General features: G+C 42.7%; 2 protein-coding genes across 6 annotated transcripts in view; both read left to right on the forward strand.

The window, feature by feature from the left end:
* Positions 1–27325, forward strand: part of LOC111243513 (uncharacterized) — a 152150-nt gene that overhangs the window by 10703 nt on the left and 114122 nt on the right. The window lies entirely within an intron of this gene.
* LOC147758207 (uncharacterized) overlaps positions 2440–27325 on the forward strand; it is a 36946-nt gene continuing 12060 nt past the window's right edge. The window contains exons 1-2 of one of the 3 annotated variants that reach the window (XM_086977163.1): positions 2440–13227; positions 13426–15301. In XM_086977163.1, coding sequence (XP_086833289.1) covers positions 15227–15301 — 75 coding nt within the window. In that variant the 5' untranslated portion in view covers positions 2440–13227; positions 13426–15226. The remainder of the gene's footprint in view (positions 13228–13425; positions 15302–27325) is intronic. The other 2 variants (XM_086977162.1, XM_086977164.1) reach the window with 2 other exon arrangements.

A 27325-nucleotide genomic window follows, 5' to 3' on the forward strand; every position in this document is an offset into this window, starting at 1 on the left:
GCATAAACTTTGATGGGGACTTAAATAGCAAAGTAGTTTAGCAGACTTCACCTAATCCGGTGTGGTTTTCAACAACTATTTTATTCGAAAGCTATTTTATTCTACACTTTCTCTGAATTTGTTGCCATATTTATCGATGCATGATGATTCTAGAAGAACGTAGCGTGCGAAGTAGTTTACATTTTTACATATTTATGTTTCACCTATCATTGCTGTTTGATGATATGTAGCTATTTACGCGAAGCTATTTGATTTCTTGTGTGAGTGAAACCTAAGAAATAATGTTCCCCATGAGTGTTCGGAAGATCTCATCGTCTCCGCTTTCTGCTGTTGTATTTATCCCAGATTTCTGGCCGATATTACTAACATATGTATATTTTATATAGCTTTTATAGTAAGTGGCGCCGGTCGTTAACAGATATCCGACAATCATCTCTGTAGGAAACTCATCAAGTACACTTTATTTATCAACTCACAGTTGCCATCGTCCTCCTCCTCCTTCCCCCCCTTCTGCATTACAATCCCCAGCAGCGGTAACAACGAGCACCGTTCACCTTTTATGGCGACCGTTACTGAAGTACCGTTACTTCAGTGGGGCTCCTCTCAATACCCAATAACATAGTGACGTGCTCAATCTGTGCTCATAATGCCTACAAAAGGCGACAAGCAACAGACGCTTACTATCTAACCCTGGCTGTGTTCGCTGCGCTGTTATTATTAGCTGTTTTTTCTTCACCTTCACATCGTTACCTTTAATCGTATCATCAGCGTTATGCGCCGTTACCCGTTTTGCGGCTGTTGACTGCGTTGTCGCTTATGCTGCTATGAACGATGTGATTATATAACATGTACTATAAAATCCCTTCGGCTGCTGCCGTTGTTACGAGCGCCAAATGCGCCACTTGAAAGATCGACGGTACGCCACGCTATAAACAGGGAACGGCGCGTTCCCGACGAAGACCTGGAAAAAGGGGATAATAATTAAGCAAATAATAATATGACGCTACAAGCAGCAAAAGGAACAAGAAGAACACCAGGCCCGTAGCATAGGAGACATGGATTATATATTTTGGTGATCTGTCGCAAATGACTGAGACGAGCTGGTTGAACTGGGCAGGTATTTGCTATCATCAATGCTAGCAGACCCAACCTCAACAACGGCAACGGAAGTAGCTGACAATTGCGCGACCTACTTTTTCCAAGATGGCCGTTTACAAACGCTCTTTCAACATTTTGTGGTAGCTGGTAACAAGTTTGCATTTGTGACATTGTTATGCACGGTTCGATCCGGGATAAGATTATGCTAGACCATTTGTAAGGTCGCGCAGAGTGCTAATGCCAACGAAGAGTATTACATGTCATACTGTTTATGTAGTATAGACCATTCGAAGCCGAACGTAGAATAGTTATCAGGCTGAATCTCTATAACATATATGGGGCCAATAGCACTCGAGTGATATTACTGGACATCTTTTAACGGGACGCTTGAGGTGCTCGACAAGAACGTTCCTATTCGTTGCAAACCAGATCCAATGAACAAGGCAGTCACTCGATAATTTTAAGTTTCTTGCTAAATAAACCATTGTCACTGATTATCCTCACGATTTCTAACAGAAAAAAAATCAATAAGATTCTATGTGTGGGATGTTGGCGCTTTATCCTTGAGCAAATACTTAGTTCAGTCGAAAAACCAGTGGTAAAAAAAATATTTTATTAAGCACTCTCCTAATACAAACGTTTGCACCTAATATCTGGTAGTAACGATGTTAGCGAGTACGTAGAACTCCTCCCTAGTACGTGACACGCCAATATTGCTTCCTGCTTAAACGTACCTATTCGTTTAATGAATTGATCGTTACGAATCTCTCAATTGATAAGCATACGTTGCAACGGTCGGTATCTCCCAGACTTCAATTTTAGGGAGTTAACTAGGATTTTATTGTAACCCCGATCTTCTCTGCGCCACCTGTACAATATAGCATTCCTATAGCAACAATCGTTCTTATTTTTGTATTAAACAAGATCAAAAATATGCCGCGATAGCACCACAATAACAGGTACACGTACTTGATCTATACTAATATTGTCATTTACTTTGTACACATAATTTTTTTTGCCACCATAAAATAAGCGCGTTTCTCAGTACAGTATGTATATATATATATATATTCCTGTAAACGGCTGTAGATATAACGAGATCCGCAGAAATACACCATTGATTTTCCTGATGGTGTCATTGCAGCGAAAATCGCGCACATCGCGGTTCCAGGGAGACGTTCTGGAAGGTAGCATTGACTCATACGATGCGCGATAAAAAGGGAACCGATGAATAATTGAGTTAAGCTAGCTTCCTAAGAGGACGCACTAGAGTCGTTATGGTTCTGCGGGTGCGAGTTCTGCAGCGGCGCGCCAACGTTGCAATAAACGGTATGACATGCACCAACACTTTTCGGCAGGGTTTGTTTTGTTCTCGTTTGTTAGGACGTTGTCTGGCCACAAACTGTATAGCAGGCCAGGCAAAGCAAATAGAACCACAAGGACAATATAATGCATACAGCAAAAACCGAGAAGCCGATGAAAGCAACTGGTCGACGACGTCAACAACAATAACAACAGTAGAAACAACAACGGCGACATCGGTCATGATGATAACGGATAACGCCTGATAGTGACAGTATCTGCCGGTGTTTGTGTCTCCGCCAGAGCACCGTGGTGCCCCATTCTGCTAATGCGAAGCTGATACCGGTTGTGCGGAGGTCGCGCTAGACCCCGCGCGTTCAAGGCATGTTGTTTGGTACCCTGGCCATGGCGACAGTGGCGACAGTGACAGTGAATGTGGCGACAGGACAGCTGAAGCCGCAGTACGGGAGTAATGGCGATAGTGCACGAATACTCGACAAATGTGTACAACGTATGTCTATCTATTCCTCTACAGTCGTATGCCTGAGCCCCCTGATGTCTAAAGCGTCGCTGTACGAGTTGAGTACCTCATTCGCTATTGGCAGGCCGGTGAGCTGAAATGGGGCGGATAAACAACGAACATTAAAAATAGAAGTGGAGCAGGCCAAGTGGTTAGTGTTAGCACTGACGAAATTGGCGTGTCACTGGCCGGAAAAATAGCAGCCTATATTGCTGTCACGACTTCAGATCACAGAACAGAAAATATGATATAGAGAAAGGTTCCGATATCATTGTGGCCAGTTCACAGGAGTGCGGTTCAGGGCCGATTTTCGTCGGCTTTCGAATCTTCTCGGTGCCGACGTCTAATTGGAGAAGAGGCAAAAGATGGCTGAGATTACAATCGGCCAAAATAGGCGCAAACCGAGAAGCACTGAACTGCTCGTTCACTCACAGTATGAAGGGCCTAACGACGATCAGGTAATACACACACTCACACCCGAATATATACACATTACTGGTATACAACATCATATAATTTTTAGCTGCTGTGCTAAATTTACTGAAACGGGAGACAAGCGGGGATCGGAAAGGGTAACTTTAGACCGGTAGTACCGTTAAATGCGTTGGGTGTTTGTTGGCATTTTTCGGGGAAAAATTTAAAGATCTGCATGTAACACAAATCAATACTGGTCTTTCGCTAGGTGTCTACTTTTTTTTTATCTTTCTGTAAGCCGCTTTCGCTTCCTGCGCGCTTTTTCGCCGAGTTACGGTAAAAAGGCGGAATGCGTCTGTGTGTCGTCGAATACGCGGTCGCTCTTGCCTAACCAAACGCTGTGATACCCACTGTCTATTCGTGATATAAAGAGTGTTGGCTCTACGACAGTTCACTGGATCAGATGATCGCGCAAAGGAACAAAGTCGCGCAACATCGACCGACGTCTCATCAACTGCATTGTTCGGACTCAATCGATATGCGTCTAGTGATATCTATGACAGAAAACGATGAACAGGCAAAGCGTGCTAGAGAAAAAAAAAACGAGATGGCATAATCAACGTGACATAACACCAACGGCGGCATTAGCACGACACGTTGTCCTACTGGCGAGGGGACGCGACGCATTCTCATGCGGACCATGGATAGTAATCAAGTGTCTCGGAGCCTCACTGATCTCTTCCCGCCGACAGTTCGGCGGATTGGTGGTGGTCATTGAGATGATTCTCCTGCTATTGATGAGTAAAATAAAACCGCAGGCACTCATAGGACGTACGGCTGGAAAGATGAGGGTAGTAAGTGAACTATAACAAGAAAATCAGAGGGAAACGTTCTCGGCTCGTACCGTAAATTAACAGAGATAACAAACAGTAGACACCAGTGGGATGCAAAGCAAGCTATGGATAGCAAAACTACCTAAGTAGCATTGCTGCGTATGATTTTGCTTGGCTTCTGACTAAGGGTACGAGCAGCGTTCCTTTAAAATGTAGCAGATAACAAAGGTTGCGTACAATGAAGTTAGAGGACAAGTAAGGCAAACTATTCGTTGAGAACAATCGACTCGGACGCAGGCGTCGAGTCCCTCTGTCCACTACCAGTTATATCGCATACACAGCAGACGCAAACAGCAAAACTGATCTAGATAATAGAGCGTTAAGTGAACACCGTCATTATCAAATGATCAGCAACACCTCCAATTCGGTGACAAATAAAGCATTCTCTCATACCGTGAAAAGTTTCCGCCATTGTTCAATCGTATGTCTTCGATTGTGATCTTGGCCAGGTTTTCACCCTCTAGCTGCTCCTGGCGCACCTATAGCTATACCCCACCGAAGTAGGACTCTCCTCGCGGCAGCTGTACCCGTCTTTGGCATTATGACAAAGGAAACTTTTGATTGTGCGCTTCCATTGCACACCGAAATAACGCTACTATTTAAGATATGCAGCACTAGTGACTGCCGCTATCTCGGTTAGCTTTAAGCGTTTCCTTTTATGTTCGCCATATAGGCCCCGCCGATCGTGCCACTTGGCCCGAATGCATCGTACTCATACAAATCGTCGAAGTAATCATATACTAGACGGTGCCGTTTGGTCGTCCGTTCAACGTTCCAGAATCTACAGTAACAACAATTTATAGTTAATGCTATGACGGACCGGCGAGCGGGCAAGTCTTCGAAATGAACGCGCAGACAGTAGAGGATATTCGGAAGTGCCGCTGGGTGCATTTCGCAAACGACTACGGGAGCGATAAGGGCAGCAGACGCTGTAGCGTCAGGCAGCTCTTGCTGCTGCTGCTGCCAACTATGCGAGCTTCAGCTGTGCGAACTAACGGCGAATATATGGTAGTCGAACTTTGTTATAATACCAGCTATGAGCCCGTGGGGCGGCAATCGTCTTAACTATGATACGTAGACGCAGCAGGAGGCGCAGCTCAATGGGCATTTGCTCCAGTCGGTATTAGTGTCCGTCGACGCGTCGCACATAAGCGTCTCACTATCTCTCGATGCATCGCAAGCTCGCGAAAAGTGTCCAATGGCAGGACGGCAAAGTAAATCAGCAACCTTTACTCATTCTTTCAGATTTTAGCGGCTCAAGGCCGTTTCTGCTGGTATCGCGGCCGCTGCTGCTGCTTCCGTCACTTTCCGACGCAGCCGTTTTCGGTGATCGGTAGCTTTCGAGTTGTTGCCCTACGGGCAGCTGGGCAACGATGGCGACTTGTGACCGTCTGCCCCCCTCTCTCTTTTGTCTGAAGCTGTCATCGCTGTTGTAATTCTCTGCTGTTATTATCGTCGTCGTTTTCGTTGTGGAGATGTCGTTTGTTCATGACTTTCAGTTCATTAATATAAAGAAGCGGACGCTAGGTCTCCCTGTCTTATTGCCGAGAGTATAGCTGATTAGTGGACTGGAAAGAGAAAGCCAAGTAAAATGTACAGACGCATGCAAAAGACGACAGTCAGGAGGAAACGAAAAAAGGAACATTGGAAGCAACAGTAATAGCAACAATAAACGGGATACGAAATGGCAACTGGAAAATAATATATATATATAATTTATACTTATTATAATTACGTAGCTTTATAAACAGGATTAACAATGGGGATGACGAGACGTCTAGTAATACAGAACGGAGGTGTAACTTTTCCAGTCTACTGCTGAAAAAATAGTATTCACACTGTGTTTATTATCACTAGGAGGAGCGAGTACCTGTCAGCCTATTACTAAGGTCTATATGATTAAGTTGCTTCAACGCAGATAATATGAAAGAAACGAAAAAATTAATTTTATAACAGTCGCGTACACAGTTTGCACACGGTGTTTTTACTGGGTGAGCTACTGAAACCCACAATACATACGGACAGACATAATTAAAGACGTTGTGTAATGAGATCGCCTTAGCAACTAACGATCTAGTACCGGGAATCAACGTTTGCTCCGCGCATATTCCCTTGGTGCGTTACGTATCGCTCCGAACAGCGGGTAGCCGCTGCGAGTGATCTGCCCCGTGACTGATTATACGGCGATACAGCATACTGACTAATGCCATCTTGCACCTAAAATACAGTAAGTGTTATGGCTCTTTTTACCGTAACAGACCCTTTTGTTGCCGATGCATTCTCGCATGGCGCCATATATTATCACTGAATATGTGTACATATGCCGTACGTAAGAATATCGCATATAACGGGTTCGCTGGGGCAGCTGTGGTCCATTGAAAGCCTGTAGATCAATGGCTGCAATAGGGTATTCATCGTTGATGAGTTAGCGAACGTATGGCTTCCCTCTTTGCCATAGTCTGGCATGCAATGGTCGCGACCACTCCCACGCACAGGGACAAGGGCAATGGCGGTGGTTTCTATAATATTTGACGAACCAAAGAAGGGTTTCCATCGAAGCCTTTTGGAAGCGTGCGTCCAAAGTCAGCGACAACATCGATAACAACAAAGACGACGAAACATAACAACAGCTACGTACTGATATCCGAGAGTTAGTCACTGCAGGATTCTTGCTTTGTAATGGAACAATTTGGTATTAATATTCTTCGTATCACTTCGTTGCTGCTGTCCTGGTTATTAACGTCTGATCAGATTGCCGTCGGTGATCGGGATTGGACTTGCTCGTCCTTATTTCTACTGTTCCTTCTTGCTTGAACACAGAAGAAATCATCTTTTTCAGCTAGGCTTCCTACGACTGACGCACGGCCCACCACGTGAAGCCTGCCGAACTGGTTGATTCGCTGCAGATTCGCAAAAAGGTTGTTCGTGTCGTACGCATCAGCAGCGGCGGTAGTGGCGTCGGCATCAGCGGGAATCGGTACGACCCCCGGGCGCAGGTCTGCTACCTATTGAACAGCAATCGCCGCTGCGGTGGTCGGATAACGGTTGCCTTTTTCCATCTTCTCTTGCTGTTCACAACCCGACCCATCCCGTCGCCGTAAGTGGCAGTAAATCTGGATTCGTTGACGCCAAGCAACAGTGGCTGATATCTAACGACCTTCACAGTTGGTTAGGGACTACCTGAAGAGAAATGAATGAAGCTCGGGCAACAGCAAGACGCAAACGAGCGACAAAGCGTTGGCTCCCAGCCTACGTAGGTAAAGCACGCCGGCGGTTATGATGATGTCGATGATAATCATGCTCAAGCCGGATATAAACGAACCAAATAGAGACAGAGCTCGGTAGGTGACAATGTACAAAACGTACGGAAGAGGCCTGCTTGACAAATCAGTCAGGTTCGGTGAGCGGGGCAAAAGATAAACATCTGAACTTATCAGAGCAGTGAGTTCGGCCAGTGTTTCGATTACTTTTTGTACTGTGGTACGACATTCTCAGATGATATTTGTCAGTCACACGTTGACGTCTGAGGTGGCTTGTGTTTCTATTGCCTGAAACTGTGTAATTATTACCAGATATAGCAAATCATCAAACAAGTCGTTACGTAGATATATATACGCTATACAAGCCGCACATAAAATATCCAGCTTGTCGTACACTTATATTTTAATTATACTACTCAGTAAGTACATTGTTCGTACGAACAGGTAAACAAACGAGCACTGAAATGTCTGCAGACGCAGTGGCTCGGTATCGTGAGACGCTCGTTAACTATGTACAATAGCCGTACTGTTTCATTAGATTAGCGATACGCGATTCCATGTTGGAATCAGTTGCCCTCTATAGTCGACGGCCGAATAGGCGCTGCTTAGAAAACTATGCATAAATTGATTTTTGAGGCCGTTCATTTTTAAAAGACTCAACCTGTAAAGGGTCGCTTTGTCACATTGACCGTTGTATTTACAACTGTATATAAACGATAGTATAATAGTCTACCACTGGTGCGGGTTCAATAGTCGGAGATAACAATAGTCGACAAATGGCGTTGCCAACCTAATCTGTGCGCTAACAAGCGCTGTTTCATCATCGATCGCAAGAGAGCGCCCACCTCTAACGATAACGTTTCGGCTCGGATCTATTTTACCAGACTTCATAATACAGCAGAACGGGCGATGTCGTGTATATTACGCTATGAAAAGAAAGCGAACGAGTTGTCCTATGGCGGAGATACCTCGACCAGTGCTGATCGTATGAGAATATCGATCTTGGATAGAAAAAAAACACAACAAGCCCCAGTATGGGATTGTATGCCAGAAAATAAATGTTCTCAGTATTAGCCGAAATCACTGCTGGCAGTTGGACGAGAACGTTCGACATACGTGTATACGCATATGCGTGTACAGGTGTACAAGTGAGGTAGAAGTTTTTTTTTTTGACAAAAACATATCGTTCGACAGTTCTGCCTTCTTACACGAAGTGCTAAGCTGGCCTACGACATTTGTTGTGTTTCAATTAGCGGTTGTTGAATTGTTTGCTTTATTTGACTCGTGGAGATGTTTTACTTAGAAACTATTCATCGTGAACCCTTGCGACCCGTAGAAGTTTACGCCCAAAACACATCGGTATTGTGTTCGCCCGTGTGAGATATGAAGGAAACTAGCTATACAATGTGGGCTGTTTCAATACTATGATATTCGTACTATTCTCTCTAACCACGATGCACCTGTCTGGGAACAATCCCCTTGAAAATGGTACCTAACCCTGTGATATAATCCGACCCGGCGAAACGATACGCTACCGATTGATAGAAAGCTCGAACGGTTCTAATACTAGAGCCTTTTATTATAGATAGAATAAAAATTAAGCTGCAGACGGTTGACGTATTTGCTTTTATATACCTGACACATTAATATTATATCGTTGTACGTTCTGTACGTAAGACTTTTTTTGTGGGGGACGGACTACTGCTACTACTACGCACTGAAAATCTAGCGCAGGTGCTTGCGTGTTATTTCCCAGTTTGGCTTTACTTCCTTTTGCAGATTTCTTATTCCATTTAATTACGTAACCATGAACAGTTTTGGATCTATTTGTGATAAACGGGACATAAAAAATTTTGGATCGGCTGAGAAACACCCGTTCGACTGATCTTCTTTTAGACTGCACCTGACAATGAAAGCAGCGCAGATTTACTGCTGTATGATTTCTGTATCCAAATATATATGCGATTTCTTTATTTTTACTATTTTCTATACTATCGTCATTTTCACAATCATTGTTCCTTGAACCGTTCAACACAAAAAACAAAAACTAAGCGCTCGACTATAGCGCTTTCTAATAATAGCAGAGCAGTATAATAAGACTAAAATTGAAACAGAATCCTCTCGGTACAGATATTTCTTTACGGTACGGTTGGTGACGGTATTTACTATAGGCCTGTTACTGGTTACCTTTTTTAGGCCCGATCACTTTAAAGTCCCCTCGTGTTATTTCGATGAGGTGTTGCCTGTTTTTTTTAGATTTGTTCGTTAAAAAAAAAGCTACACTACGTTACAAACTAATTAAAAACTCACTTTTACGGCAGTTACAAATAGAACTGAATTCAAGTCGAATGTTTCAAGGTATATCCCTAATTTCTGTAATCGTCGCAGTCTGTATTTGGTCTATGAAGAAATAACGGGTAACGTCTAAGATTAGCTATAACGAACCAGTTAATCTTGTGAATAGGTAGCATTTTTTATTTCTAAATACTGTTGCGGTTCGACAAATCTTCACGTATTTGACAGACGTGTCTGATTTGCGAAGCGTTCCTTTTGACCCGGCAATTGTTAGACCGCCATGTGAAGTGTCATCCTGTAAATGCAGGGCTAACAGCTATAACAAGAAGGCACTCCTATCTTGCTGCTAGAATAGGTATCGGCATATTATATTAGCTGGCCAAAGCTTCTCTGGGGGGCGTGAATGCTAGCAGGGTCACAGCGGCTATTCTCTGGGGTCCCGAAAGGACGAAAATGGACTATTGCGTGGCTTTATGCTAAAATTAGTGCAATTTTAAAAGCCAATCCTTTGTCGAAGATGCCTTTTGAAAAAAAGATAAAAGTGGATTTGTTTGAGTCATGGTAACTATCACACACAATTCGTTCTAACGCTACGGCCTAGTCGGGTATTTAACCCTGAGCAACAAGCGACAGGACTAAATACGATTTCATACTTCAGTTCCTTTGAGAAGGCCTTAATTTGCGGCAAATACAAACTCTGGATAACGGTATTATTACAGAGAGGAAAATTCGGTTAATATTGTATGTTTAGAACTACAGTTCATGCGTAGCATCAACTATTCAATGCAGAGTAAAGTTAATTGTTACTTGCAATATTAACGATAGCCTATTTCAAAAGTGTTTGACTAAAAGTCTCGTTCCCGTCCCCGTCTATGTTTCCTGCCTTTCAAATTCGCCAAAAGCTTACACAAACAACATGGACATAACGAAAAGCTCATCGCAAGTCTAGCTGAGTGTTATGTATATAATTAGGCGTTAAATGAGCCCAAGGTTGACACTATAAGTTTGTTCACTATGCCTCTGCTGAAGCCGCTCCGTACAACAAAGATCTGTACATTGTAACCATGCACTGAACCTTCTATGACCGCCTTATGCCACGAGCGCTGCCGTCGCAGGCTAAAAACCGAAAGTTTCAAATGCAAAAACGTGACATTTCATCATAACAAAGGAATGGCCGGCGAATACAAAGCTGGTCCCGATGTATGGGTATGGCTTAGGCCACTTTTTGTAGTTATCACCATGCGGCGACAGTTTTCTCGTTTTTGTTGGGGCTGGAACTTTAACTTTCCTTTTCTGTCTAGGTTGCTGTTGTTCTTATTATAGCTTTACCTTACGGAGGCTCCATGCTTTCGTGTGGTCAGCATACGCCGTTTACAGTTTGGCGTAGTGGCGATCAAGTTCGAACGATCTTTACTTTGGTGATCCAATTGAATTCGGCTTGCCTGCAATGAATCACGTTACTTGCTAAACGCCCGCTAAGGGAGTAGTTTGCTGTGACTTCTGCCCTCAACCTATTTTAGGCCAATTTCACTTGGTACCTCTGCATGTAACTTTTACCTATACAGAATCAAAACTATGGTCTAACTGCCGCAGCTTGAAGTCGTGGCCCGATGTCGCGAGTATACCGACTAAGTCACAAGCACATTAAGGTGCTTCGCAACCCCTGTTCAATGCTGTGGTAACGTTTGTAGCGGCCGTCTGTCATAACAGTGACGCTGGTGATGGCGGTGGCGCTCGTGGGGTCCCAAGAATTTTCTACCATTGTTTTTCGCCTGCTGACGGGCGGAGTATCGCAAACATTGTTGCCGGTTCCTGTTACCGTGGTGTGTTCTAGCCCAGTCGTACCTTATTGCCCCTATTTAATTCTAATATTATTATGGATTCTATATATATAATATTGTATATTTGTAAGGCCACATTTGCGGTGCTTGCTGCTGGAGTTAATGATTTCACGGCTGTGGTTGTGTATCTACAAGTTTCCCGCGAACCGGTAAACCATTTACCGATACGCCTGGCGTGCAAGATCGAGCCAACGCGTCGCTTGACTCGCCGCGAATAGATTTGCCAAATAAGCTAGTTGCTATACGGTGACAGAGCACGCCTATCATGATAAGAAATGATCGAGCAAAAAGGATCGCACGGAACCTAAACAAATAGTCAGCGGCATGCCAATATTATGTTTTGCACAAGAGACCAACGTTCGAGGTGCTGCTGGTATAAGGAGGCCAATAGTATTGCTTGATATCGGCTACTGACTGATCGCGCGAGTGATGCGATCGCGGTGATCAGTCACTGCTGTGGAGTCTGAGATCGGCGTATTCTACGCGACGTGTATTTTTGGCTTTCGATGATTTCAATAGCACCGTCGTGATCGACGACATTGTTGTTGCTGTTTTCGTTTTGGTCGTTTTATTTTCGATGTCTGCTATTTTTTCAGAGAGTCGCGATAGGTATAGGAAGCCAATAATTTGGACAGTACTTCTTCGAAAAGTTGGCGACAATATTTCGCTCGTGGTCGAAGAACGATAATGGGAAAGCTCTAATTGCCCTTCAACCAATGTGGGGAAAGGCCGAACATAAATAGGACTATTTCAGCGGAAATCCTAAAACTTATAGGTTTCACTATTTTGGGCGTTTTTTTATTGGGAGGTGTTACATTAGTGCCAAGATGAGATTACCGTTATGACGCGAATGCCGCTACAATGAGACGGATGGCAAGGGCACAAAATCGTGATATCAACTATACACTGCAAGCTTTTGTGTTGCATACAGAAAAAAAAAAAAAAAAAATGCGTCATAGCTTCCGCTAAACGTCAACATTTACGATACATGCATGGAGTACATAACGCAGGATTTATTCGGTATTCTGGAAATAATAGTGCATTCAATTTGCCCAATTGAATGAATATCTACAATGGCACAGTAATTGAATAGATAATCGGTACGACCTTCCCTCTCTGTCGCTATCTTATCGGCATTGCTTTCTGTCGTAACGTATCTACTAGTTCGTACGGAATATTATTGTTCTCGACCGACGTCAATACTGCGTCCTTTTAATGCGATTTACATGTGTGGCATTAATAGCTATATCAGCTATTTAATTTCTGGGGTACCTAATGCTTTTGCCTCTCCTAGCACTTTTCGCTTCGCACCACCTCGAGTGTTTTACGATCTAGTTACTATTGCGGCTGTTTCTCAGCATGCGTATGGTCGACGAATGTGCCTTGCAAGCTGACTGATTAACCAATCATCGCCGATACAGCCACCACCACCACGGTGTTCAGAAGCGCCATAGTTTCGCCGAAGCGTTTGTCCGTCACGAACTTGATGACAGATGGGACCCACCCTGTTGGGGCAGGAAATAATGCTCCTATAAGCAGAGCCGATGCCTCTCTGAAAAGCCCACGTCATTGGCGCTCTAGCCAATCGCGATTAACTTGCAAACGTAATTCCTTCAAATTGTTGTTGTTGCCGTCGTCGTTGTTTTGTTTAAAAATAAAAAAAGTACGTGTTATTTCGACCGCGCGTTACTCCGCGTCGTCTGTTCTGACCGCACTTCATCAGAAAATTGTTATTAGTGAATTATTAGAGAGGAAGACGTTTTGCCCCGAGGCTAATTAATGCAACTTCAACTACTTTTCAGTGCCGATGATATACGTAGCCGTCTTGTTACGCGTTTCTCGTCAAGGTCCTGAGACGATATCGACGCATGCGCGATGTGACTAGAATAGTCTATTAATTAAGTTTGGCAGCGGTCGTTTCCTTGCGGAGAATGCTCGTGCATCAAAGAGGCCATCTTGCTCCCGATTTGCAACGTCTGGCTTGCGCAGGCGCGCAGAAAAACGTTTTTTTAAGCGTATAAACTTCAGTCAGCTGTCACGTCGCAGTTGCACCAGTGAAAATTTGTCAATCTCGTATAAACTGTAATTGTCGAAAAGCATAAACAGTACGGCGGTTGGCTTTGTTGCGGCGAATAGACAATTCTGATAAATGCCGTACGTACAGCGTAGTGACAGCGTTTGACACCTCGCTAACCACCAACTAGGCCAACGTTCTCAGTTACCAGCATGGTCTGAGCAACTGCAGACGCTGTCCTAAAAAAAGAAAAGTAAATCTATTGTGCCGACATAATACTAACAGTTTACGTGAAGAGAATGAAGTTGACAATTAAGATTAAAGGCTAACGGCGTACAGAGTACATTTTTGTATCGTTCACCATGTTAATTGTACCCAATTTGTCGCACCCAATGCCAACGACCGCAGGCCAAACGAAACGCTTGAAAAACCAAGAAAACGCTTTTATAAAACAAAGTTTTTGGACGCGATAGATATGCTGAATCAAGTAAGTGAGTAACGAAATCATTAGTGCCGGTTGCTTGTTTATCGCATAGAAATGACAAAGCTGTTCGTTATTACGAAATATTTGTTGACGTCGCGATCCATTAGAATACACACATGTATGATAATTTATGATTTGGTTAGAAATGGCAGGGACCCGACGTCTGTAACCGTCAAGGAAACGCGTTTATCTGGCAATGGAAACAAAAACATCGACTGATGATCCTGCTGGCAATAATTTGTATATATCTATATACAAATTACGCGTATAACATCTTAATTTATCACTATTGCAGCTACAAATGTACGTATAAATTAACCCATATATTGTGAGCAACCGTGTGCATGCAATTCGATGGAACTGGACTATGTGTCATGCAATTTGCCTCTGTCCTTGTTCCAATGGGACGGAATTTATCTTTATGATTCCAATCGCTATACGAAACATCTACATTCGGTATCATTACTGTGATGAGTATTAGTTATACTGCTTCTTAATTCCTATCTGACGTGCGGAACTTGACCCTAGACGACCTGGCGTGTTCTAGAGCCCTCCACACAGATATCCGTGTCTATGCCCCGCATGTCATTCTAGCAACGTGAACGTATCTGCGGCCCAGAATAGACCATAATCTATTTCAGTAGGCAAAAAACAGCTGTCTCACGCAGGAGAGTTCAAAAAAAAAGAAAAAAAAAAAAAAGAAAAGCTCTCAACGACATCGTGGAGCAGTCGAAAGCTCTCGAACGAACGGCCGCCAATACGACCATCACCAAGATTACGATCGTATCTGTACACGCGGAAATCTACTACCCAGCTAAGATCATCACGTAGTAGCTTCGAGTGGCCTGTGACCTATAGGGCGAACACAGCCAGTGAATGGCGTTCATAACTTCTGCTGATGACAGTTGGTACCTGATAAAAATTTACTTTTACTGCTACCGCTTGTTGCTTGCGGCGGCAGGATACAGAAAGTTGTCTGAAAGCAAAAAATGAACTGTATTAGAAACAATGTAACCGTGACGGTTTTACTGATAGCTGTGCTTGTTGCTTTGGCCATAGACAATCACGAAATCGGTGATGACAGTGATCGGGGTCGAGAATAAGAATGAGATTAGAGGCGATAAGTGACAAAGTAACACGAACGTCACACGAAACCACTACAATTCGAAAACAGTTTACGGTATGTCGGTCAGCGAAATATCAGCAACTGCTTACTTCATGGCTGGCTTTTTCTATTTGTGTTTCACTATCAATTTGGGATAATATGATATAATGTCTATATATATGTATAATGATGAAAAATTCAGACTTTTCAAGTATCTCGCTGTCACTGGATCGGACGGTCAGTGACTCAGTGTTTAATAAAGCTTTTTTTACTCGAAAGCTACTTCGTGTACAAAACTATCATTTCACTTATTTTTGAGTCATGCGTAGAAGTAAACTCATAGAGCTGTACGTGAGCCCCATGAAGCGTTGCTGTCCGAAGTACTTAGTTATAAAATGATCTAAGGGCTCTATATCATTGATTAGACTATATAGTTAATGCTTATCGTTGCAATATTTCTTAAGCTGCGCACACATGTAGGTTCATGGGCCTACGGACATATAAGCCCTAAAGCTGTCCTGTTACGTCGACACGCATTCACTAAATATCGACCTTGCCTTGAGTATTGGCTCACAAGGACTGATAATTTTCAAGCCGAAATTGAAGCATATGCTTTTTTTTTTTTTATCTCTTAGAATAATGTTGCAAAGCTAAATATGTGTCGTTTCGATCGATCACCTACTGCTATTTTTCTAATAATGCCATAATCTCATCGCGGTAGCACTTTTGTGGTTTCTGGACAAAAATTGCAACAAATGACTTTTGCATCCCTCCATCGAAAACAAATTAAGATCATTAAGAAACTTCTGCAGAGACGGTCACAGATGACGGTGCCAAATCCGAGCTATATAGAAATGTATTAAAATTTCTTATCTAAGTTCTCTTCATTTTTTGCCGAGTAACAGCTATAGATGGATGTATAAGGTCCGCTGCTGCCATCGTCGAAGACGATAGTTTTTGTGGTTGATTTCTAACAATGGCTATTGTGATCCTATTATTTGACGACAGTAGAGGCCCGGATCAATCGTGCCGCAAGGTGGCGCCGACCTATAATGTACGACTCTATCCAATCTTAACAAACACATCATCTTCTTCAGCGCCGGTCCGGGCTTTGCAACAAATCATGGGTACATATTTTTAATTCTTTTTATTTACATACAACTCTCGTATGTGATCGACATTCTATTACCTTTTATCGAACGGTTTTAAAAGTCACTCGATTTCGCTTGTGCGGAGTTTCGCAGATGGAAATACGATCGAGTTAGTCCTTTTGCGTCGATTCATGTGGCAGACAAGGGCACTTTTTGGCGGCCGCTATTTAGAGCTTTGGGGATATTATGGCTACTCACGCGCCACCGTTCAACTTTCGCAATAATTTTATCGACTTTTTCCGTAATCAGTTGACTACTACGAGGGGCATTCACGACGAAATTTCTTTAGCTAAATTTATAAGATCATTTTTGGGCTGTTTTTTCTAACGGTGCATCGTGCCGAATAAACAAGACAATTGTTTTAGGCCTAATCAGTCTTTATCATAATTAAACTGTAAAATATAACAATCTCTTGCAAAGATTTCACTCGTTTTCAAGCCATTCTATGTCTAGCCTGAACAAAGTCGTTCCAACATTTTTAGTCATCTACTACTTGTAAATTTTAACTTTCAAAAACCATTGGCTTCAACCCAACGCGATCCACATTGTCTCATATATGTGACCTAATGGAAAGGAAACGGTCAATGCTTTTTCGTCAACTAAACATTATATATGAGGTCCTATTTGGCAGCGGAGCCTGAAGTCAAGTCGTTAGTCGTTTGTCCATCAATTAAAAACCTATTTTGGGTATAATTTTAGAGGTAACTTTTAAGTAATTATTAGCTAAGGGATGTTAAATAGATGAAGTTACAGAAGTTCTGCAGTAACCGAGGCTGTACGAAAAGTGGCAACAACCTAACAATGATATTGACATTGTTAACGGCAGAGATTCGTCAACAAGTCCTCGTTAATATTACTCTAACTGGAAAATGGTTTGGCTCATAATAAACTCGGGACTGATTATGGATTTGCAGGATACTCGCTCAATAAACGCACGGTTCATGCAGTAACAAAGTAGAAAACGTAAATTAGACCGCAAAATTAACCGCTTTTTGGTACAGTCTTATGCGTACACTGTGGAATCGTTGTAAGATTGTTATTGGCACTCAAAACATACTTTCTAATGTTTACCTACTTGCATTTGTACGGATTTAGCTAATTATCGACTCTTTTTTACAAATTAGTGCTAAGCCGTTGAAGGAAAAACCAAAAACATAGCCCTCAAAATATAAACTATTTTCATTTGTCCCAAACACTTGCGATTTACGTCCGTCGGTAAAGCGATCAACGACAACTTTGCGGCCAAGCGTGTCTTCCCTTCGCAGCAGAAATCCTGCCTTTCAGGTGCTTATAATTACATATAACGCTGTGATAATGTTGACTGTCAAAACGTTCACAGACCGATATTAATGCATTTACGCGCGTCATTTATTGATACGCAGCAAATGTGAGTCCTCTTGTTACCAGTCAATGAGCCTAAACAGGTACGAGGACCTTGACCTACGCGACAGCTCCCACCAAACCCCCTGTACCAAGTCCGTCACTCAGCTCTATCAATCTGTCAAACTGCACGTTACCTTCCAGTCATATTGCAGTGTCGACTACTCCCTGCGTAGGTGTCCATCGATTCCATTCAGATCAGCTGACAAATAGTATAGTAACAGATGGTGACTAGCGCTATGGAAAAAAGATGGAAAGGAGCTTGTTTTCTAGCCTTCTGGGCCTGCCCTTGCTGCTGTTACAAGCTGTCATCTGATGAGCTAACTGACTGGGGGGAAGACTCGAGTCTATCGATAGGACTGGGTAGCCTTGTAAGGCTGACAGTAACGACGATGCCGAGCTTCCGTCGACGGCGCTGGCATGCCGCTTGGCAAGCGGGACGCGTATCCCCTAAAACAGTAACAGATCTCAAAAAATTAAACAAGAAACAGACATGTCATTGGCAAAAAACAGCTCAACGGAAATAGTAACATGTGGAACAGCTACCGTCTTTGCTATTTGTTGCACTCAATTCTAGTCCACAGCATAGCAACGTGCAATAATAATAGTAGCATTGCATGTTTACAGCTACTGCTGCTGGCCTCCTGAAGAAGGCTTGGAGTACGACGGTAGAATCTCGAATGGTGACAATTCGAAAATAACATCACAATTCAGCACGGAAAGCGTGATGGATGATGATGAACAAATTACACGAACCAGTAACCGGATCAGATTGAACTATCTTATACACATACCGCTAGTGATATCTGTCTCTCAGGCCAACATTTAATTTCGGTCGATAGCCGGCTGATCTTAGAGGCGACTTACGAAACGAGCTAACACCTCAGCCGGACCAGCTGGAATTTGTGACGAGAGGCCTGTCCGCTTCTGTGGTACTTATGATTGCTAATCGACGTTTTTCGATGCCGACGGGGCCGTCAGTGGCAATGTGATAGAGCTACGCCGTAGCTATATTCGCGTGTTTTCGCCTGTTAATAACAACCAAGACGCGTATATGTAGGCTGGTAATTATGATTACTTGTTACCGCTGCGTGTTTATACGTGTCAGTGATTGTTGCTATATTTTTTTACCTGCAATCGACAGAAGGCCGGATAAGCTGATTACAGTTGACTATTTTGGTTTTTTTTTTGTCACGTTTATTTCGCGACGTAAACATTACGTCGATAGATGGCGGCCATAAGCTCTCGCTCCCAAAAGCGTTACTTTATCTCGTGTTTCTTTCCGCTAACGATAATAATATACGAGATCGTATAGCCGTCGTACAAACATTTTGCAAAATCTACTGGGCGTCCAGATCGAGTTACTCGTTGGCGAAATAAACAATTAGACCAAGTCGCCTTGCTGATAACGCCAAGGTTGGGCAGGTTGACGATGCTCATTGTCCGGACATAAGCTGTATTGCCTTTGACGCTTCACTTTGTCGCGTCCGTACTCGCTGCGATGGCTAGCATCATACGAAGTTGAACTGCAACGCCTCAACAGAAGCACTTGGTCATGTAAAAACAAATGACGCGTGAAAACGTTATCGTCTTTATACGTGCCACTTGATAAATACACGCACACAAAGATACAACTGTGCGACAGATATGACTGGACTAGCTGAATATAGGGGGCCTATTTCTCGCCTCATATGGCTTTCACTGCGCTCGCTCTACGGGATATCCGTTAAAATATCTAGTTGAACCATTAGTACTCGTTCGATTTTCGGTAGACACTATGTATCTCCTCTTTGAAGCCGTATGTGCATCGCTGCAAACGGCATTTTTAGCATTAGATTAACTGTGTCTTTCAATTGCTCAAATCTGTATAATGTCGATAAGTGGACATTGTCAAATGAACTACCATTGTAGGTAATATATGTAAAACATATACGTAATTCATCAATAAAAGCTGTTCGTTTTCTCATTATCTAAGATGTGTTGGCTTACTAAGAAACGTAAAAACCGCTGGTCAACGAGCGCCGCAATAATCATTACGTTCAGCATTTTACAACATTTACGTCTTTACAACATTTTTATCACGCACAATCATTTAGCCAAGAACGTTGTTGTTGTTGTTGTTGTTGAAACAACATCGTGCATAGGCTTGTCTAAAGTAATTTATACGAATTCCTGTCTGAAATTTTGATATTCGATAGATAGAAAACGTTTTTCTTCTAGCTTCGTGGTAACTACTGCTGCCGCTATGTTTGTCGCTAGTGTCACGCTGTGATTGCGTGTTATGTAAATCTTTCTCTGGCTTTTGCCAGTACTCCTTACTGCCACGTATGAAAATCTAGATAATCTTTTACTATGGTCATATCAGTTCTACGTACCTTGATAGATTTTGGAGGTAGGCTTGCTGGTCGCTATGCTTAGTAGCTATTTCGTCTATAGCCGTATAATTTCATGTATTTCTATGTTACCATATGCTTGTCTCTTCATCTTACTATATTGACATATCTTTTCAACTTACTGATCTGCTTATTTCTTAAATACACGGCAGGCGATAGCAAACGACGAAATATTGGTTTATACCGTATACAGAGGCGCTTGGATGCGTATTACATAAGCAGTGAGGGTGATGGTTGCCGACTGATATCGTCTATGGAAGACTAATCCTAACATATAATGATGCGGAAAAAATGCGCCTCGTAACCCCACAGTCCAATGTATAAGTTGCTGGAATTCTTAGCATATACCGTTGTTTCTTAAGTGTATGTCGATAAATATTGAGGATTAGTCAGACAGGTACGTATAAAATCGGTATTAAAAGTGGGTCTCGAAGGCCTCACAACTGTACCGGAGGGTTTGCTTCGTACGTGGAAAAGGGCTTCCTCTATGATTATTATTTCCCAGTTGCAATAGGCAATCAAAACAATTCTGCCGAAATGTTCTCGTTGCTGTTTGCACTTCCAAAGACATAGCAATGGCAAAATCTGTCGTTGCTTGCGAACGTAAAAAAATTTCAGACATTTCGTGTCGGGTTCATTGCTAAATAATCACACTCGAACAGTTCGAAAGGTAAAAAGTCACGGCAACGTGTATTTCATATTTCAGTAACGGAAAAAAAAACGATATTGTCGAAAATAAAGGACTGTAACGTCTGTTCCCTGTTCAACTTCGCCACTTCAGTCCCATGTAATTGGGCCATAACAATATAATTTTTTTAACAGTTGTGACCTGACGATTCTGCTCAAGATAACCAAGTAGGGAAATTAAAATTCTTTTGCTGTTATCGTCAGTTATTTATAGCCGATTTGCATTATCAAATGGTTAACCAAGAGATTACGCCTGGTTGAGCTCTCACGCCATGATCAGCACGAGATGGTGTGGTATTATTATTGTTGTTGTATAAATTTTTATTTAAGCCCGATTGCTTCCTCCCTCGTAACGTTTTGGACCTACCTTTTAACGCTCCGCCATCTTTAAGACCGTCACCCTCCCCCCTCTCCGTTAACTCTTCACGTGATAGGTCTGCCGTTTGAGGTATGTCGATGTTGACTAGTTTGGCCCTTTCACCAAGCTTCAAGTTTGGACGATTACCTATTTTCAATAGGGAAAGTGACGATATGTCAAATAAAAAAACGAGAAAAAAATCGCAGAAAGGACATGCCGAGACGACATAAGCAGAAATCAGTTTGTTTTTTCATCTTGTCGATGATGTTGAAACCGAAGTCGAAGCAAGTTATCGGTGTGTCTGGGTCGTGTAAGTTTTTTAATTTTGAAATGGGTCGGGACGAAAAGGTAAAAGTGCATCGCCTTTTTTGCCTGAAGGTAACAGACGACCACCACCGGGTTGTTGATCGACTTTCGACTGCGTGAGAAGCATCGAGTTGATCTATTTTCTGGTGGTGGTACACAGCCACGAATGGTTCTCATTTCAAGATGCTCGCAACGTGGAGACTGCTAAACGAAACCCTACTATACGTTTGATTGAGCGTACTTCGCTGAATCTGACTGGGCATACTAGAAGCGAACCCAACGACGAAATAATATATTCGCGGCTTACGCGGTTCCCGATACTTATATTTTTAGTACTATTTGGCTTTTTTAATTAATCATTATCGCAGTTTTGTTTAATAATCGTGATCAAAGAAATGATTGCCACTTGTAGTTCTATCTATTAATAGCTAGTTATTGACTTTTTATTCGTTACAAATTTGTCGTATTTTTTTTTTTCGTTGCCCGTTTAGCCCTTCAGCACTTCATAGCAGTTCCATCTCTCAGAGGTAACAGCTTTTATTTATCCTTCGTGATCAGCCAAAATTTGTTTCCAATTTATCTTCCTTGCCCGTTGCGTTCAGCCATTAAAGGATAAATCGTACTTTTTAAGTAAATCTATGAGAATTCGACTCCATTTTTTGTCACTATGCCATAGACAGTTGTCACTTTTGTCTAGAAAATACTGACAAGTAGCTATCAATACTTCAAGCAATTCATTGAAATCCGCTATTTATCAAATATTAGCTAACTATGAAATATATCGACCTGTCAAGCTTTAGATCTACAGGTGGATGTAGTGACAGCGTTGTATCTGCAACGGAAGTTCTTCTTTCAAAATACCTCACGCGTTAACTACGGTAATAGCTATTAGTATCCACAACGGCAACAGCAATATCTGCATGTTGTTCGCTGACTTCGGAGCGCCCGGTGCGGTAGCCCACCGCAGTCACAGGCGTCCTGTATATGTCACGTTGCCTGAAACGTGTCTACGACGGGGGCGAGATGTTTGCTCTTTGTTCATTCACCACGAGGTCGCTACAGAGCTCTGCGTGCAGCGGCTGGCGACACGCGACATTGTCGTTCCGGCCGTTCAACGAAAGTGGGTAATCAAACCCGCCACTCTCACCAAAGCGATGCGGGTTTTGAGACGCGCAATACCGCGACCCGGCAGAAGATGTGGGAGTCAAACGAAGTAAACGTGCTGATGGCAGCGGTGATAAATAGATAATCCGACGACATCACAGGGACGGTGCGCCCTTGTGCCTTAAAGTGACATCCGCGTATTTCGATTGTGGACTTTTGCCAAAACTCGTATCTCACGTCTCTGTTGTGGTGTTGTTTATACGCTGTGATTAGTTTGCTAAGCCGTGCGAGCCGGGAAGAGAGGCCAAAACAAACCTGGCCGACGGATGAGAACAGGAGGCGTTGTGTTCATTTCTGTCAAAACGCCGAAATAAATAGACAAACAGGCAGACATACATAGCCGTGCGCATACGTGCAGACAAGTGCCTGACGTGATCTTTACGCATGTTCAGATGCCCTAGAATCTAGCGAACAGCAGGTGCGACGGTAAAAATGCAGTGTATTCCGTATACCAAAAACTGTGTTGAAAATGTTACTCAATATGTGCTATTGTTGTCTGATTACAAATGCTCGCTTTTGTCTGATCTATTAATTACATAAAGTAGAGTCGTTAAGGTTAATATAGTAGCAATAGTTTTCGTGGCTGAGAAAATGAATACTGACTTCGTCGGAGGCAATTGAGTACGATTTGGAATATCCGTTTGCGGTTGCGTTGACAAATTTGAAAGGTATATGACCGCAGCCCTGCACGTTGTCAAGGTTCTGCCGGCCTGCAGCCTTATCAAAATGGGCAGATGTATTTATTATATGAGTAAGGTACTTTTATTTGTTAGACCCCTCTCGTCTGGGGGACGCTTCTTATTAAGATACTCATATGTTCAAGCCGTTGTATAGTGAGCAACTATAAAAACCGTTTTTGTCTGCGTACTCTTCCCGTGTTTTATAACAGCTACACATAATCAGTACCTCAAAACGCAAATAAAAGTCTGTTAAGGATGATGACGGATGCTCGTAACCTCCATTTTGCCTTTTGTCGTCATGTTTTCGTTACCTTTCTATAACGCTTTATGTTTGTTATCTAAATTCAAATCGATCGTTACAATCCTATCAGTACTGGTATTATTAGCAACCCTAACGTATAGCGGTAGCACGGCCTTTGTCATCATCATATATTTGAACACAAATGGTATTATTATTGCGCATCGCCCTTAACTGTCGACCTTCTTTGTCTACATTTAAACTTCCTGTTCGGCTTCGTTCCTAGATTTTTCCTTGTCAATACCACCCACACACACACACACACACACCTATTAAATATATATATCTGCATTGCACCATGCTGGTGATGCAAAGTACTCAAATATCTATCACGAGTTACGAACGATAGGGTCGCTAAACCCAATACGCCATAGATTTTCTGCCCTTGTGTTTCCCGTACTCGAGTCGAGCTGATGGACTTTTGGCTGCAGTCCTTGTACTTCGCTTCTTTTACTATACACTATATTAGGAAAGATCATTGCTACGGTCACACGTAAACGTTGCCAATGGCCACCTGCATTCGCCGAACACTCGTTAATGCTTTGATTTTCTGGACCGTCTAACTGCTAAGGAACAGCTGCGAGCAACCATGCGTGAACTAGGATACTTCTAGGTTTAAAAGCAACTGGCCGAAACTGTTACTGCGGGTAACCTCAAATTTTTTGCAGATGTTTGTCTTTGGCGCGAATTTTCGAAATAAGTAACCAATGTTTACTGCTAAATTCATGTTTTTATATTTATCACGGAAATGTCCATTCTGAATGCGAATTGGCGGTAAATATGCGAATTGTACTGTGCAAAATGGGAGAAAGTCTCTCAAGAAATTGAGTTTTTATTTGATATATATATATATATATATATATGCACAGTGTTCCGCATATATATATATATATATATAGATAAGCTTTGCCACACTTTGTATCTTGTTGCTATAGGCAAGAGAAAATTTCAGAGTTTTAAAACGGATCACTAGGGGACTCGCTGAACTGGTGCATTGAATATTATCAGCTTGTGGCAAATCCCTCCCTCATTTTAACATGTAAAGGTAATAGTGGCTTGATGCGAAGTTTTGTCCACTATAGAATTTTTTCGTCAATGAAAGGAATCAATGCAACATTCTTATTTTTGTTCCTAAGTTCTGCTTTACTTGAGTAGTCTGATTCACTCTGCTGTTGAACTTCAGGTTCCACTTTCAGTCGCACCAAGCTTCCAGGTTGGTTCTCAGTGTTGCTGGAATGCTACATTATTTGGAGCTGGCAGGTAGTGTAAGTGATCTGAGAGCCGAAGTCAATGACTAACTTTAGGTCGCCGCGGGCAGATACAGTAATCAGACTTATAGATTACGTTCCCCATCCGCCGCAGTGGGTGCTCACTTCATTTTGGAACCGCAAAGTGTTTCGGCTAAAAACTACATTTTGTGCTACCAGTGTGACACCTGTTCAAACTGGGCATGCCTAGGAAGATTGATTGATTGATTCCCATCATGCAACCCATCTTCTCCATAAGGTTTATGCTGTTACAAGGACCCAGTATTTTGGGATGTGAGCGCAGTTGGTTCAAACACATCTTAATATATAACATAAATATGTATATATATATATATATTTATGTATAGTGCGAAAATTTGACGCACGATACCGTCATTAGCCACCCGAATCAAGATGTGAGCACCCACACGTTTCTGCTGCTCTGCATAGACCCTCATACGCAGCGTTATTTAGTACAATACTAATAGCTGTTGTTTTAAACCTCTAAAAACATTATTGGTCAATAAAAATTGCGACTTCAATGACGTCAACGATTTCATCTCTAGTACTATGTATCGCCGAATTGTGATTTCAAAGCGCAGGGCAGGCGCTACGATAGAATCAGTAACGCGCTTCCTCGCCAGACACCTCGATGAAACACTCCAATAGCGGGTAGCCCTGTCGAGCTTGTTACTTAGACGAATCCCTGTTCGGCCAACAAAGAGTGTTGACCTGCATCGCTTTCAGCTCGCTAGGTTTGTGACACGCGTGGCCTTTACCCAATGATCGAAACAGTAACGACGACGTGAGAGACTGAGAGGTGCTTCGATTCTTTTCTGTTCGACAGCCGACCCCTTCATCCAGCCAAAGTGTGGCTCGGCTACCCCAGAACAGCTGCTGTTACCTCCCGGTAACTGAAGTCCCTTGAACTTCTGCTTGCCTACATCCGTTTCACTTTCTAAGCCCTACTGATTATCAACTCTACGCTCTCTGTGTGCACCCACTATTATTACTACTAAAACTGTTAGTTCATAGAGGCAAACTAGCAAACGAAGTTTGCTAAAGCCCCTTCTACGGGGGCTATTCAGTAGTAGGGGCGTCCCGGCCACCGCTATCCAATGGTCGGTTCCGCAGTTCGACCCCTCAGAGTCTTCAGTAAATCATCGATCAAATGCCGCCGCTGACATCGTTGTTAGCTGATCAGCTGCTTTCTTCTTGTTTGGCCTACAGAAAAAGCTGCAGAAAAATCCAAATCAGAACGGCCGTGGTGACAACTACATCTGTACATCGTCTCTATTTGTGAATATCTGTCTGTCATTTATCTGACCAGCTGTCATTGTTGTGGCGTTCGATATCATAACGACGAGAACCATCACGCCACCGGCTTCATCAAGGCCCACGCGCTGATGCCGCCACCTGCATCAACACCTCGTTACATCGAACGATGATGATTATGATCGTTGCCTTTTGATGCGGGCTGATCGCTACACAGATCGTAATAACAATGCTATCCATCTCCGCGTGTTTCGTCAATGTGGATCCGCGTCTGCAGATCTATGCGTGCGTATGTCGTACTATACGAAAGCAATGTGTGGTCTATGTGTTGCGCATAGTCAATGCACATAGGGGTGAATTAAAAAGGGGTGATCAGGCAAACTACAAGTAACGGAGGAAAAAACCGTTGCTGGAAAAAATTGTTGCTTCACCGGGGAAAGAGCTCACAGGAACAACATATATCCGTTTGATATGCGCAGAATATTGATACTGCAGTTGATACCATTGCTTCCACAACCGCTGCTAACTATTGGTTGTGGTTGATGTTGATGCCCAAAACGAAATAAAGATATCATAATTATAAACATACAGAAACAGAAGGAAAGACAATCTGAAAAATCGTTTGGGTGCACTTTGGACAGCTTTCATTATAATCATTGTCTATTGTATCGGTGCTGATCGTCACCATAAATCAGAGTCTGATAGACTACCGTACGACAGTAACGGCAGATTTCGAATCAGCAGCGGTGACATGGGCCTCAATAGAATATTCGGTGGTTAGTAATTCGGTAGCTACACAGGTGGTGTTCAACGGTCGTCCAGGGTATTGAAAAACAGATCAGTAATAACAGTGGAAGATACTGCTAAATATAGGGTATAACCATTGCAATTTGGTCAGAAATTTGATGGTTCGTTAGAAGGGAAAATAATCATGCTGATTGCTACAATAACCATTCGCTGGTCCGATATTTCTGCGATATGATCTATTGCATTTATTTACTATAGTGGTTTAATTGTACTGCGGATATGATTGATACGTAGAGATAAGGTTATTTGACCGCCGTTACTGCGATTGACTAAATAAAATTGATTGATTATTTGATAACTGTTACTAAACAGCTGCTGTTACAGAGGCACCGCTGGGGAAATTCAGCATTCGT

This window comes from Varroa destructor, unplaced genomic scaffold (genome assembly GCF_002443255.2).
Source record: "Varroa destructor unplaced genomic scaffold, Vdes_3.0 BEIS01000001.1, whole genome shotgun sequence".
Classification (NCBI taxonomy): domain Eukaryota; kingdom Metazoa; phylum Arthropoda; class Arachnida; order Mesostigmata; family Varroidae; genus Varroa; species Varroa destructor.